The sequence below is a fragment of the Macaca thibetana genome, chromosome 7 (genome assembly GCF_024542745.1).
Source record: "Macaca thibetana thibetana isolate TM-01 chromosome 7, ASM2454274v1, whole genome shotgun sequence".
Lineage (NCBI taxonomy): Eukaryota > Metazoa > Chordata > Mammalia > Primates > Cercopithecidae > Macaca > Macaca thibetana.
The window spans coordinates 76,115,583-76,131,252 of NC_065584.1; the positions used below are offsets into that span (position 1 = coordinate 76,115,583).

Sequence of the window (15,670 nt, forward strand, 5' to 3'; positions counted from 1 at the left end):
GCTACTCAGGAGGTTGAGGCAGGAGAATCACTTGAACCCAGGAGGTGGAGGTTTCAGTGAGCTGAGATCATGTCACTGCACTCCAGTCTGGGCAACAGAGCGAGACTCCATCATAAATAAATAAATGTATGTATGTATGTATGTATGTATGTATGTATGTATGTTGCTGTAAGATGACAAAAAGCCCAATGACATTTTTAAAGTACAATAATAAGTATCTGCTATCAGCTCAATAAATAATTATTAAATAAGTGAAAAAATGTTCAAAAAGAACTTCTGTTAGATTAATCAAACTAAGTTACTCACCAGATAATACTGCCTTATAAAAATATTTCAAAGAACTGGACTTTAGTTATATATCTATTTCCTTGTTCACTGATCTATAATTTTAAAACAGAAAAGAGAATTCAAAATGTGGATTAATGTACCTGATCCCTTAGCTTCAGATTAAGCTCCCAAATAAATCTAAGAACAATAACTGGACTATATTATATAGAAAGTCTACCTCATGTTGGCCGGGCGTGACGGCTCACACCTGTAATCCCAGCACTCTGGGAGGCCAAGGTGGGTGGATCACAAGGTCAGGAGATTGAGACCATCCTGGCTAACACAGTGAAACCCTGTCTCTACTAAAAACACAAAAAATTAGCTGGGCATGGTGGCGGGAGCCTGTAATCCCAGTTACTGGGGAGGCTGAGGCAGGAGAACAGTGTGAACCCAGGAGGCGGAGCTTGCAGTGAGGTGACATGTGCCACTGCACTCCAGCCTGGGCAACAGAGCGAGACTCCATCACAAAAAAACAAAAAGAAAGTCTACTTCATGCTTAAAGGTTTTGTTGTTGTTGTTGTTGTTGTTTTTAAATTATGTCTTAGGTGCCTGAAAGGCTACCGCCCTGTCCAACTGAATTAATGTTTCTCATTCCTTAATGTTTAAAGCATTTTAAAAATATGAGGCCTGCTAGAGTACCTGATGATGCAAAAATCATAAAAAGAAATTAATAAGGTCACATGCCCCAAACTGACAATAACGATATTCAATGACTTCACCTGTAGTTAATGCATAGTCTATGAACCTTTTCCATGCAAGGTAATAAATTTCTTTAGTATATTTAGATATGGCTAACTTAATTATCTTAAGAACATCATTTAATATTTTCTCTCTCTAACACTTAGGCATAACTTAATATATCATACCATAAATCTGGATGAGGTGGATGAGGATGGTAACTTATATTAGTTTTATAATGTCAAAGGAAGAAAGACAGATCATTTCCTTAGAAACTATTTAAACTATGAATGACTATAAAGAAGGTCATCTGAAGTATTTTTCTCATGCCTCCAAATATCTTAAGAGCCTGAATATATCCAGATCTATTACTACCATAAAATTAGATGTATTTAGATATGATTCGGTTAATTACGGACACCTTATAACTACTAATATTTAAACACTGAATTGTTTCACAATTTACCTTAAAGTGAACTATTTTAAGAGCCTTTAAAATCATTGGGTATAAGAATAATTTCTGATATAGAATACTGTTTGAAATCAAATGGGTTATAGACTTTAAATTAATGTTTTCATTATACTGACTTTATATCAAAATGGCAACTGTAATAAAAACTTACAATATTTATTTCCACAATACATTGGCCATTACCTAAGAAACCTCTACTGCTGCAAATAATAAGCAGGGAAAAAAAAAAAAAAAAGAATGTGGTCATTAATTATTCTGTTAAACACTGAGAAAATACACCTATTACAGCTTCTTGTATAATCACTTGCCATTTAAGAAACTATGTATCAAACTCCTTTGGCTCTTCCCCTGAGAGGTACTTAAGGGGCTCAATTTTTTTTTTTCATTTTATACAGGATTAAGCAGAGCTTAGCCCAACTCAGAATCAAAATTATTTAGGAAACCAAAAGCTGAGAATATTCCTTATTCAAAAGTGAAATTCCATTGTCAGGGAAATCACTAATACCAACTATCAAGGGAAAATGTCTCATTTCTATTGCAGGATCAGCTAAAGTGAAACTGCTTCTTTAGTTGCTAGGAAACAACCAACTCATTATATGCCATTATCAGAACCCTAGAGAAGAAAACTGGCATCTGCTTCACATTTGGGGATACTGAAGATTGAACTAAAAGCACTGAAACTGCTGCCAAAATCCCTGGTCTCCAGGGTTTACACTATGACCACAGCAGGTGCTGACATCAGACTAGCCTTTGAAGTTTTTCTTTCTGTGGCTCTTTTTCTAATAACTAAAATTGTTTTCTTCAATATCACATATTTTAAAACACAAAGATTCTAAGAAAACACTTTTCTCATTTGCGTTAAACTAATTATACCTATATTCAGGGGCACAATTCAGGAGGAAAAAAATACTAATCAGGAATCTTAACAAATAACAGAAAAATTTAAAATTATCAGTCATTGAGTGAAATGTATTAGATGTTTATGCCTACAATTATTAAAGTCAAAATAGAAAATAAAAGGAAATTGTTTCAAATATCAGGAGAATAAAAAGGAATACATACTGATAAATCTAATGCTCAAAATAACATCCTAGCATATATCTGCCTATTTTTCCTAATACATCCTAAAGTTTAACTTTAAAAAACTATATATCCTGGCATGCTTTTTTCCCAAGGCATCACAAAATGCATTCATGAACATATACTATATTTATTCATCAATCTTTTCCCTTCCTTCTAGCAGATGAGGTTAGAAGGACATATGGTGAAATTATGCAGATTACTGAACAGTGGCCAGCTGAAACCAAGAGATTCCCTATACTACTGCTTATGTATCCTGAAAAATAAGTTATCCTTCAGAAGAAGCTGCAGAGATTGGTAAAGGCATTGACAAACCATCTTCCTTCATGAAATTACAAGGAACAATCCTGGCAAGACTGCCCCGTCCTGGTATAATTCTTCACCCCACCTCCTACTCTAATGTTCGCCTCATTTCCATTACTCACGAGCCTGCCACTCTGGGCTAAATATATTCCCTTAATATTACCTCAAACTCTTATTCTCAAGCAATTCAGCTCCACTGCATCATTATGTCTGCCTTCTACTAACCTGACTCTTACCCACCTTCCTGTGTCTTTTACGAAACATCACTTCCATCTAGGGTTACCAGATTTAGCAAATAATAGTACAATTGACCCTTGAACAACACAGAGCTTAGAAATACTGATCCCCTCACAGTCAAAAATCTGCATATAACTTTTGACTCCCAAAAAACTTTACTAATATCCTGCTGTTGATCAGAAGCCTTACCAATAGCATAGTCAGTCATTACCACATATTTTGTCTTATATTATATTCTGTATTCTTACAATAAAACAAGAGAAAAGAAAATATTATTAAGGAAGAGAAAATATATTTACTCTTCATTAAGTGGCAGTGGATCACCAGAAAAGTCTTCATCCTCGTGATCTTCACATTGAGTAGCCTGAGGAAAAGGAGGAAGAGGTGGGACGGGTCTTGCTATCTTAGGGGTGGCAGTGGCAAACTTCTTTGGCTCTTCCCATGAGAAGTACTTTAGGGGTTCAGTATTAGTGTATGGAAATACATCGTAATTTCTGTCTGACTTTTTTTTCTCTAAAAATGTTTCTATATGGTACCAATCCTTCTTCCTCTGTTTGCTTTAGTTTCAGTGCCCGCATCATAGAAGTGTCCATGTCATAAAAGCCAAAAGCAACCTTGAATACTCAAAACCCTTATGCCATGTTGTCTAATGTCAATTTGTTTTCTGGCACAGTTTCTTCTACTAATTCTTCCTCATCATCTGGCACTGGTTCAGAAGCAGTCATCTCCAACAAGTTGTTTTCTGTTAATTCCTCTGGTGTGGTGTCTACGAGGTCTTGAATTTCTCTGAGGTTTCTATCTTGAAACTCTTCATCCCTCATCTTTTTTGCCATATCCACAATCTCTTTCATGATTTTCCTGATTGACACTGTCATAAATTCTGTGAAGTCATGAACAACATTTGGACACAGTTTTTCTCCAGCAGGAATTTCTTTTGGGCTTGAAGGCTTTAACAGCTTTTTCATGATTTTTTCTCTACCAGGGTTCTCTTCCATAGCACTGACAATCCTTTCCATAGAGTATCCTGCATGACGAGCCTTAAAGGTCCTCATGAACCCCTGATCTAGAGGATAAATAAAGATGTTGTGTTTGAGGGCTAGAAGACCACTTCAGCACCTTTCTTTTGAACTCATGAGGTTCTGGGTGGCCAGGGACATTGTCCAATATCGAAAGAACTTTGAAAGGCAGTCCCTCATTGGTAAGGTACTTACTGACTTCAAGGAAAACACATCAGTGGACCCAATCCAGAAAAGGGGTTATCACTAAATTTTATTGTTGTACAACCCAAAGACTGGCAGCTGATGTTTATCTTTTCCCTTTGAGGCTCACAGGTTAGCAGTTTTATAGATAAGAGCAGCCCTGATCATAAACCTAACTGCACTGGCACAAAATAGTGGGGTTAGCCTATCCCTTCCTGTCTTAAATCCTGGTGCTCACTTCTCTTCCTTACAAATAAATGTCCTCTGTGGCATTCTTTTTTTTCCAGAATGGGTCAATTCCACCTTCATTAAAAACCTGTTCAAAGCATGGCACTGGTACAAAAATAGACACATAAACCAATGAAACAGAATAGAGAGCCCAGAAATAAGGCCGCACACCTACAATCATCTGATTTTTAACAATGCTGACAAAAAAAGACAATGGGGAAAGGACTCCCTATTCAATTAGTGAGGCTAAGATAACTGGCTAGCCATATGCAGAAGATTGAGACTGGACCCCTTCCTTATACGATATATAAAAATCAACTCAAGATGGATTAAAGACTTAAATGTAAAACCCAAAACTATCAAAACCCTGGAAGACAACCTAGGCAATATCATCCTGGACATATGAATGGCAAAGATTTCATGACGAAGATGTCAACAGCATTTGCAACAAGAGCAAAAACTGACAGGTGGATCTAATTAAACTTAAATGCTTCTGCACAGCAAAAGAAGCTATCAACACAGTAGACAGACAACCTACAGAATGAGAGAAAATATTCACAAACTATGCATCTGACAAAGGTCTAATATCCAGCATCTGTAAGGAACTTAAACAAATTTACAAGAAAAAAACAACTCCATTAAAAAGTGGGCAAAGGACATGAACAGCCATTTTTCAAAAGAAGACATATGCGTAGCCCACAAGCACATGAATAAAAGTTCAACATCACTGATCATAAGAGAAACAAAAATCAAAACCACAATGAGACACTAACTCACACTAGTCAGAATGGCTATTATTAAAATGTCAAAAAATAACTGATGCTAGCAAGGTTGGGGAGAAAAGGGAACACTTATACACTGTTGATGGGAGTGTAAATTAGCTCAACTATTGTGGAAAGCAGTGTGATGATTCCTCAAAGAGCTAAACAGAACTACCATTCAACCCAACAATCCCATGACTGGGTATATACCCAAAGGAATACAAATCATTCTACCACAAAAACACATGCACATGTATGTTCCTTGCAGCACTACTCACAATAGCAAAGGCACGAAATCTACCTAAGACTGAATAAAGAAAAGATGGTACATATACACTACAGAATACAATGCAGCCATTAAAAAAAATGAGATCAGATCTCTTGCAGGAACATGGATCAAGCTGTAGGCCACAGATTAGGAGACTCAACGTTGTCAGGATCTCAATTCATCCAAAGTTGTTCTATATATTGAATCCCATCCTAATAAAAGTATCAACATGCTTTTCTGCACAAACTGAATCTAAAATATACAGAAACATAAAAGAAACTAGAGCAGCCAAAACAATCTTGAAAAAATGCAGATGGAAAATGCACATTTCCTAATTTTAAGCCTTCTATAAAGCTATAATAATCAAGACAATGTGGTTTTAGAGTAAGGATTAAACAAACAGATCAATGGAGCACAAATGAGTATCCAGAACAGATGATACACATACGGTTAATTGATTTTTATCTAATATACAAATCAATTCAGGGAAAGGGAAGTCTTTCAAACAAATGATGCTAACATAACTGTATAAACTATAAAAAATTATAAACATTGAACCTTATTTCATTTCACACATAAAAATTAATTCAAGATGTACAAGACAGAACTATAAAGCTTTGAGATTAAAATACATGAGCGAGAGACAGCAAAGCAAGATGGTGGAATAGAAAGCTGCAAAAAGTGCCCCCCTCCACGCAGGAACACCAAATTTAACAACTCTCTGCACACATACACAAAACTTACCTAAGAACCAAAAATCAGTTGAGCACTCAAAAGTACCTGGTTTCAATTTTGTATTACTGGAAGACACAATGAAAAGGGCAGGAAAGACAGTCTTGAATTGTGATCTCCACCCTTCCCCCATTGCCCAAGAGCTGTGTGGCACAGAGAATCTGTGTGCTTGGGGAGAGGGAATGCAGCAATGTGAGACTTTGCACTGAACTTTGTGCTGCCCCATCAGAGCAAAAAGCAGAACCGGATTACACCTACCTGACGCGTGCCCATAGAGGAAGCATTTGGACTGGCCCTCAACAGAGGGGAATCGCCCATCCCAGCAGTCGGAACCTGAGTTCCAGCAAGCCTCATCACGAGCTGGAGCGCTCTGGGATTCTAATAAACTTCAAAGGGAGTCTAGGCTACAAGGAATGCAGCTCCTAGGTGAGTCCTTCAGCTGAGCTGTGCTCAGAGCCAGTGGACCAGGGGAGCACACAACCTACTAAGACACCAGCCAGGAGCCAGGTGCGGTGGCTCACGCCTGTAATCCCAACACTTTGGGAGGCCGAGGCAGGTGAATCACGAGGTCAGGAGATCAAGACCATCCTGGATAACACGGTGAAACCCCGTCTCTACCAAAAAAAAAACATACAAAAAATTAGCCAGGCATGGTGGCAGGCACCTGTAGTCCCAGCTACTTGGGAGGCTGAGGCAGGAGAATGGCGTGAACCTGGGCGGCGGAGCTAGCAGTGAGCTGAGATCGCGCCACTGCACTCCAGTCTGGGCAACAGAGCGAGATTCCATCTCAAAAAAAAAAAAAGACAGACACCATCCAGGGCGGCTAATGGAGTACATGCACCAACACTCCCCCAACCCCAGGCTACACAGGTCGTGGCTTCACAAGAGACCCTTTCTTCACTTCAGGACAGGAGAGGGAAGAACAAAGAGAACTTTGTCTTGCATCTTGGATACCAGCTTAGCCACAGGGCAGGGCACAGCACAGATCTGTGAGGACCCCATTTCCAGGCTCCTGGATGACATTTCTAGACACACCCTGGGCCAGAAAGTAACCTGATACCTTGAAGAGAAGGACCCAGTCATGACAGGACCAACACCTGCTGAATAAAGGGCCGCTGGGCCATGAATAACCAGCAGCAATACCCAGAAACTATGCCATGGGCCTCTGGGTGAGACTCTGAGATGTGCTGGCTTAAGGTAAGATATAGCACATTCCCCACTGTGGTAGCTACAATGACAGACTTCATCTACTTGATAAAAGCAAAGGGAAAAGTAAAGGAGATTTTGCCTGGCACCTTAGGTACCAGCTCAGCCACAGGGGGTGGAGCACCATGAGGGGTCCTAGGTCCCTTGGCTCTTGGATGTCATTTCTGGACCTGCTCTGGGACTGCCCTGAAGAGTGAGTCTCAGGCCCGGCAACCTTCACCATGAGCTGACTGAAGAGCCCTGGGGACTTAAGTGAACATCAGTGGAAACCTAGAAGTATGTCCTGTGGGTCTGTAGTGCTGGTGGCCACAGATTGAGGCTCCTCTGCCTGTGGAAAGTGGAGGGAAGAATGGGAAGAACTGCACCTCATGCTTTGACTGCCAACTCACAGCTGTATAACAGAACACCAGGTAGACTTCTAAGGTTTCTCACTCCAGTCTGTGGCTCCTAGATGGCATCTCTGGACCCATCCGGGGTCTGGAGAACTCGCTGCCCTGAGGAAAAGACACAAGCCTATCTTGCTTTGCTACCTGCTGATCGTACAGCTACAGGGCCTTGGGCAAACATAGTCAGTAGCCAGATAGTGGTAACAGCAGGACAAGACCTAGTGCTGTGCAGGCTTCAGGTCTGACTAGCACAGTCACAGTGGTAGAGGACACAGGGGTGCTTGTGTCACTCTATTCCCAGCTTTAGGTAGCTCAGAACAGACAGAGAGAGATTCTGTTTGTTTGGGAGAAAGTAAGGGAAGAGAACAAGAGCCTCTGTATGGTAATCCAGAGAATTCACCCACATCTTGTCCAAGACCATCAAGGCAGTACCTCTGCAGGTCTGCAAGAACCAAGTATTACTAGGTTTAGGGTGCCCCCTAAAGCAGATATAGCTTAGATCGCAACACTCAAGTCCTTTCAAATATCTGAAATAAGCCAAGCATAGAAAGATAAACATCACTTGTTCTCACTTATCAGTGGTACCTAAAAATTAAAAGAATTTAACTCATGGAGATAGAGCGTAATCTGAGGGTGTGAAGGGTGGTGGGGGTGGAAGGAATGGGAATGGTTGATGGGTACAAACAAACAGAAAGAATGAATAAAACCTAATATTTGCTAGCACAACATGGTGACTGTAGTTACAGTAAAAAATAATTTGATGGTACATTTTAAAATAGCTAAAAGAGTACAATTGAATTGTTTGAAACGCAAAGGATAAATGCTTGAGGGGATGAATACCCCATTTACCCTGATGCGATTATTACTCAATGCCTGTTGGTATCAAAATATCTCATGTACCCTATAAATATACTAACCTACAAGATACCCATAAAATTTTTAAATTAAGAATTTTTAAAAATAATAAAAAATAAATACATTGTTATCATTACAATCTTGGGGTAGGCAGGCAAAGATTACTTAAAGAGGATACAAAAGGCACTAAGCATAAAAAAATAAGAAATTGGAATTCATTAAAATTTCAAACTTCAGCATAAAAAGACAAGTCACAGACAAGGATAAATACTCCCAATATCTATTATCTGACAATGGACTCATAGCCAAAATACGCACAAATTCCTACAACTCAATTACTAAAAAAAATAAAAAATAAAAAATGAGTAGAAGACTTGAACAGACATGTCACGAAAGAAAATATGAGATCTAATACACATGTGGAAAAGGGCTCATATTATTGGTCATCAGGGAAATACAAATTAAAATCATAACAAGACACCATTTTATATTTATTAGAATGGTTAAAAGTAATGAGACTGACAACACCAAATGTCAACAAAAATGTGAAGCAACTGGAAAACTTATGAACTATGAAAGTATTATAGAGGTATTATTTACAATAGCCCAAAACTGGAGACCACCCAAATATTCATCAACAGAAAAAAAAACACATTTTATTATATTCATACAATGGAATCCTACTTAGCAATAAAGAAGACCCAACTACTGTTATATGCAACAATAAACATGAATTTCAAAAGCCTTAGGCGAAGCAAAACCATATACAAAAAAGCTACATCCTGGCCAGTTGCGGTGGCTCACGTCTGTAATCTCAGCACTTTGGGAGGCCAAGACGGGCAGATCACCTGAGGTTGGGAGTTCAAGACCAGCCTGGCCAACCTGGAGAAATCCCATCTCTACTAAAAGTAAAAAATTAGCCAGGCATGGTGGCGCATGCCTGTAGTCCCAGCTACTCAGGAGGCTGAGGCAGAAGAATCGCTTGAACCTGGGAGCGGGAGGGTGCAGTGAGCTGAGATCGCGCTATTGCACTCCAGCCTGGGCAACAAGAGTGAAACTCTGTCTCCAAAAAAAAAAAAAAAAAAGCTACATCCTGTATAATCCTATTCATTTGAAATTTAAAAACATGTAAAACTCATTATGGTGACAGAAATCACAACGATTGTCTATGGGTATGGGATGAATCAGAAGGGGGCCCAAGGAAACTCTCTTGGAGGATGGAAATGCTATTTAGTTTGATTGGGTTACGATTACATAGGTATATATATTTATCAAAAATCACTAAACTATATACTGAAAATCTATGCATCTCATTGTATGCATAATTTTAGCTCAACAAAGTATTGTCAGGGAGAAAAAGAAAAAACAAAACAACTTAACCAGACTTCTAGTTCAGGATGTCAGAATGACCACAGTATTTTTCTTCTCCCCATAAATGGGTACTAGAAGGGAAAATGAGAGGATGTTCTGGATCACTGGTATTGTTCTAGTTATCTTGTCCTGAATGATGATTATATAGGTGTTTCAACTTTGGGATAATTTATCTATTTATACTCATGATTTGTACATTCTTCTATATATATGTTATATCCAATTGTTTAAAATGAGCCGATGAATCAGGTACCCCCTACAATCCACCGCTGTACAAAAGTTCTATCTAGCTACTGAATTTTCGCTAAGGATGTTAAATTTACCAAATAACGGTTTGGTTTCTAAATCAAAACAAAAGTGAAAACACTCCTTAGCTCTGATGATCTGCACTAGTCCCACTGTAGGCCTAAAGTAACAGCTTTTCAGATCCCAATAAAATGCACACATGAAAGTGACTTCACAAAAGACTGTAAGATAGATACACTCTAGGTAACCGCTAAGCATCCCAATAATATATGAACACATTTTCTTATCCTATCGTTACCCTGATATTCTATAGTATGTTGGCTGAAAATGTATCCACCAGGCTTCTCAAAATAAACTGTAACCTTTTTTTGAGACGGATTCTTGCTCTGTCACCCAGGCTGGGGTGCAGTGGCGCCATCTCAGCTCACTGCAAGCTACGCCTCCCAGGTTCCGGGTTCACACCATTCTCCTGCCTCAGCCTCCCGAGTAGCTGGGACTACAGGCGTTGGCCACCACGTGGGGCTAATCTTTTTGTATTTTTAGTAGAGACGGGGTTTCACCGTGTTAGCCAGGATGGTCTCAATCTTCTGACCTTGTGATTCGCCCATCTCAGACTTCCAAAGTGCTGGGATTACAGGCGTGAGACACTGCACCTGGCCAATAAACTGTAACTTCTATACAATTTATGTGTCAGAGAACTTGTTTTTGCCAAACCTTCATTTGGACCTCTGCTAGACTACCAAATTCTCTGAATATTTTTTGAGAATAACAACATGTAAAATCTGATGCTGAAGTGTTGTGGAGGTAGCTAAATTCAAAAATCAAATATATATAATGCAGGCAATTTACACAACTATTCTATATTATCTGATGGTATTTAGCATTAGAGAAAACAGGTTGGTTAATCAAGACAAATAAAGGTCAAGGTCACAAAGGACTTGGTGGGGATGGGGTGGTTTGGTGAGTTTAAGTGAAATGACTAACTATGGGATCTGAAAGTAAAAGAGGAGAAAATGAAACCAAGAGACTTAAATTACTAGGACCAAAATTCAAACAGCACACTTATCACAATTCAAGCAGCAAAAGTGGTAGAAAGGCAAGATGTTATAGTGAAAAAAGAAGAGTTTCAGAGTTCAAGACATATTTCATCTAAATTGTATACCTGAAAATGAATATAGGAGTATCTACCATTAGAATTATCAACCTATTGTATGGTTCCTGACCCAAAGTAGAATCTGAATAAATAAAAGGTAACTGTTATAAGTTGATGAAATAAATGCAAATTACTTTTAACTTTTACCTAGAAGACAATTACAAACTCACATCTACTGAGAAAAAAAATAAAACTTATTCCAAGCCAACTATAAATAACATATAGCCCAAATGATATTTTTAGATTATCCAATCAAATGTTCTCTTCTTTTCTTAAGGCTAAATTAAAGTTGATTGGACAGATATTACACATGCAAATATATAACTATATATACTCAAAACAAAATTTCACTTTTTTCTGGAGCAATTTTAAATCACAAGTACCATGGTTTATATAATTTTTTTCTACATCTGACAATTTCTACACTGTCCTTATAACTCAATATTGACTACAATGAGATTAACCACAAATCTAAAGGTGGCAGATTACTTGTAAAAATAGATTTGCTCTTCTTACTGCAGACACAGCCAAAGCAAGAAAACAGTATTCAGTAAGACAATAGAATTTTTAGTACTCACAAACAATGGGAAAGATTAAATCATGTTAACAGTGAAGTTTGGTTGGCACCACATTAACTCATTAGGTGCCATATTACACATTATACATTCATAGCATCAACTGATTCCTGAATGCAAATTTTAACAATTCTCCAATCAGCAAATGTATTAACCGCAGCTCTGCCAATGATAAAATGATATTTAAGGCAATATTCTTACCTGCCTCAACAGTTTCTCAATGGCCGACATTACCATAAGGCCTCTCCAAACTACTGGTTCATTTTCTTCAACCAGAAAGCCCATAGACATACTGCAACAGTAATACAAAAATACAACTAATTTGTATAAATTAATCAATATTATTCAGAAAAGAAACATTAAAAAAAATATATGCTCACCAAGCAATACCGTAATTCCAGAGAGGCCTCATTAGGTTGCCTGGAAAAAAAAAAAACAAAATCCTCTCTTTTAGAAGAATAAAACACAATACGTAAACATTCTGAATTGGGTTTTTTTTTCCATCTTTTTAGAAATATTATTTTTTCAATTAACAGAAATTGCATATGTTTATGGGGTACAATGTAATGTTATGATACATGTCTACATTGTGGTAGAATAATAAAAATAAATAATAAAACCATGCCAATTAGCATTCCACATCACCTCACTTACTTCTTTCTTTGCAGTAAAAACATTTAAAGTCTATTCTTGTAACAATGCTGAAATATACAAAAAATGATTGTTAACAATAGTCACCATGCTGTGCAACAGATCACTGGAACTTATTCCCCCGTCTAACTGAAACTTCGCACCACTTGACTAACATCTCCCCTTTGCCCATCCATCCTTCCAGGATCAAAGAATACCAAACTGGAAATACAAATAGGCTGCTCATATTGTGCAATTTAACTTTCAACTAAATATACCTCAATTTGCAACAGTTTAAACATTATACCAAGCATACTACTAATATTCCCAATAGACACAACATTGATAAATAGTTGAGACATAATTTTATTAAGAAATAATTCAAATAAAATTTTAAATATGTTTCTAAGAAACAGCCTCAATATCAGGCACAATTGCTCACACCTGTAATCCCAGCACTTTGGGAGGCTGAGGTGGGTGGATCACTTGAGGTCAGGAGTTCGAGACCAGCCTAGCCAACATGGTGAAATCCTGTCTTTACTAAAAATACAAAAATTAGCTGGGCATGGTGGTACACGCCTATAGTCCCAGCTATTCAGGAGGCTAATATGAAAGAATCGCTTGGACCTGGGAGGCAGACATTGCAGTGAGCCCACATTGTGCCACTGCACTCCAGCTGGGTGACAGAGCAAGGCTCTGTCTCAAAAAAAAAATAAATATCCTCAATAAAATAACTCAAATACAATTTTACAATTTTTCTAAAAAATAGCCTCAGTAACTAATTTTGCCCACCAATTTTATTCATATACAAAGATACATAAATAGAAAAATTTTATATATATGCTAATCTAATATGTGCATACATATATGTGTATATTTGCACACACACATACACATCTAATCAGTCCTTCCTACACTGGAGTGTTACTAGTTATTTGTTCCTTTACTTAACTTAAAAAGTGTAAAAATCCACAAAAGCAGACAAACTCAATTTTGAAATCTGAGATGAAAAATTGCATTAATCTGTAGAGAAAAGCAATCTACTGCTTATGGTGAAATAAAAAAAAATTATATAGGCAACAAATGGTTACAATAAAATATAATTTGTTTTATCAAACTATGCAATCACCTTCACACCCACTCTTGCTTTCATATCCTACTTCTCTACCATAGTAAACTACCACAGAAGCCATCTTAATTAATATGATTTGGACAAGTATTGAGCAAAAAGTTTAGAACAAAGTCATAAAACCTAGTAGTATCCTGTTTTCAGATTTCAAGATACGTTCTTCAGGGTTTTTCTCCTCTGTAAAGAGACTGAGACTGAAAACTGTATAAAGCATATATGCATGGATTATATAAGAAATCCTCGGCCGGGCGCGTTGGCTGATGCCTGTAATCCCAGTGCTTTGGGAGGCCAAGGAGGGCAGATCACGAGGTCAGGAGATCGGGACCATCCTGGCTAACACGGTGAAACCCCGTCTCTACTAAAAATACAAAAACTTAGCCAGGTGTGGTGGCAGGCACCTGTAGTCCCAGCTACTCAGGAGGCTGAGGCAGGAGAATGGCATGAACCTGGAACCTGGAAGGCGGATATTACAGTGAGCCAAGATCGTGCCACTGCACTCCAGCCTGGGCAACAGAGCAAGACTCCGACTCAAAAAAATAAAAAAAGAAAGAAATCCTCTGCCATACTTCATTCATTGAATCCCTACTCATAGAAAAAGCCATGGTCCTTCATTAAAGGAATATGCAAAGAGTATATGTTTATAGTTTTCTTCTTTAATTTCTGACTAAACTAACTAGTTCAATCTCCCCATACCTAATTTGAAAGCAATATATTTCTTCTATGTAATTTTCTCAATTCTTTCCAAAGCATCCAATTATAACCTTTCACTATCAGGGTTGGCAATATTTTCTGCCATTTTCTTCAATTACCATATGAATACAGATTAAAGAATCTGAATTATCACATGGTTTTTCACTTTTGATCTGCTAAAACCGTGAGTTACACTAAGAGATTTTTCCTAATTTGGAACCAAACTTGCTTTCCTGGATTAAACCCAATTTAATTTTAATGTAGTTATTTTATACAATGCTGAATTTGGTCTGCTAATATTTGCTTAACATGATACCAGTATGTCAAAGAGATATCTGCACTCCTATGTTTACTGCAGCACTATTCACAACAGTCAAGATATGAAATCAACCTAAATGTCCAACAATAGATGAATGGATAAAGAAAAGTTGGTATATAGACACAACAGAATACTACGCATCCACTAAAAAGAATGAAATCCAACTAACTAGGGAGGTGAAAAATCTCTACAATGAGAATTACAAAACACTGCTCAAAGAACACAGAGATGAGACAAATAAATGGAGAAGCATCCCATGCTCATGGATAGGAAGAATCAATAACATTAAAATGGCTATACTCCCCAAGGCAATTTACAGATTCAATGCTATTCCTATCAATCTACCAATGACATTCTTCACAGAACTAGAAAAAACTATTTTAAAATTCACAGGCAACCAAAAAATAGCCCAAATAGCCAAGGCAATCCTAAGCAAGAAAACAAAGCTGGAGGAATCATGCTACCCAACTTCAAACTATACTACAGGGCTACCATAACCAAAACAGCATGCTATTGGTACAAAAGCAGGCACATGGACCAATGGAACAGAATAAAGAGCCCAGAAATAAGGCCACACAACTACAACCATCTGATTTTCAATAAAGCTGACAAAAACAAGCAATGGGGAAAAGATTCCATAAAAGGTGCTGGGATAAGTGGCCAGTCATAAGTAGAAGATTGAAGCTGGAACCCTTTCTTACACCACATATAAAAATCAACTCAAGATGGATTAAAGACTTAAATGTAAAAGCCAAAACTATAAAAATCCTGGAAGACAACCTAGGTATTACCATCCTGGACATAGGAATGGGCAAAAATTTCATG

At 37.8% G+C, this 15,670-nt stretch overlaps 1 protein-coding gene across 10 annotated transcripts in view; it reads right to left on the reverse strand.

Moving 5' to 3' along the window:
- Positions 1-15,670, reverse strand: part of NUBPL (NUBP iron-sulfur cluster assembly factor, mitochondrial) — a 310,030-nt gene that overhangs the window by 205,794 nt on the left and 88,566 nt on the right. For 9 of the 10 annotated variants that reach the window (XR_007727517.1, XR_007727515.1, XR_007727518.1 and 6 more), the window contains 2 exons: positions 12,458-12,497; positions 12,279-12,369 (listed from right to left, as the gene is read on the reverse strand). Coding sequence is in view for 5 of the 10 variants with exons in the window: in XM_050798332.1 (XP_050654289.1) it covers positions 12,279-12,369; positions 12,458-12,497 (131 nt within the window). In the remaining 5 variants the exon portion in view is untranslated. Of the gene's footprint in view, positions 1-3,396; positions 8,821-12,278; positions 12,370-12,457; positions 12,498-15,670 lie in introns of those variants that run through there. The other variant, XM_050798336.1, reaches the window with a different exon arrangement.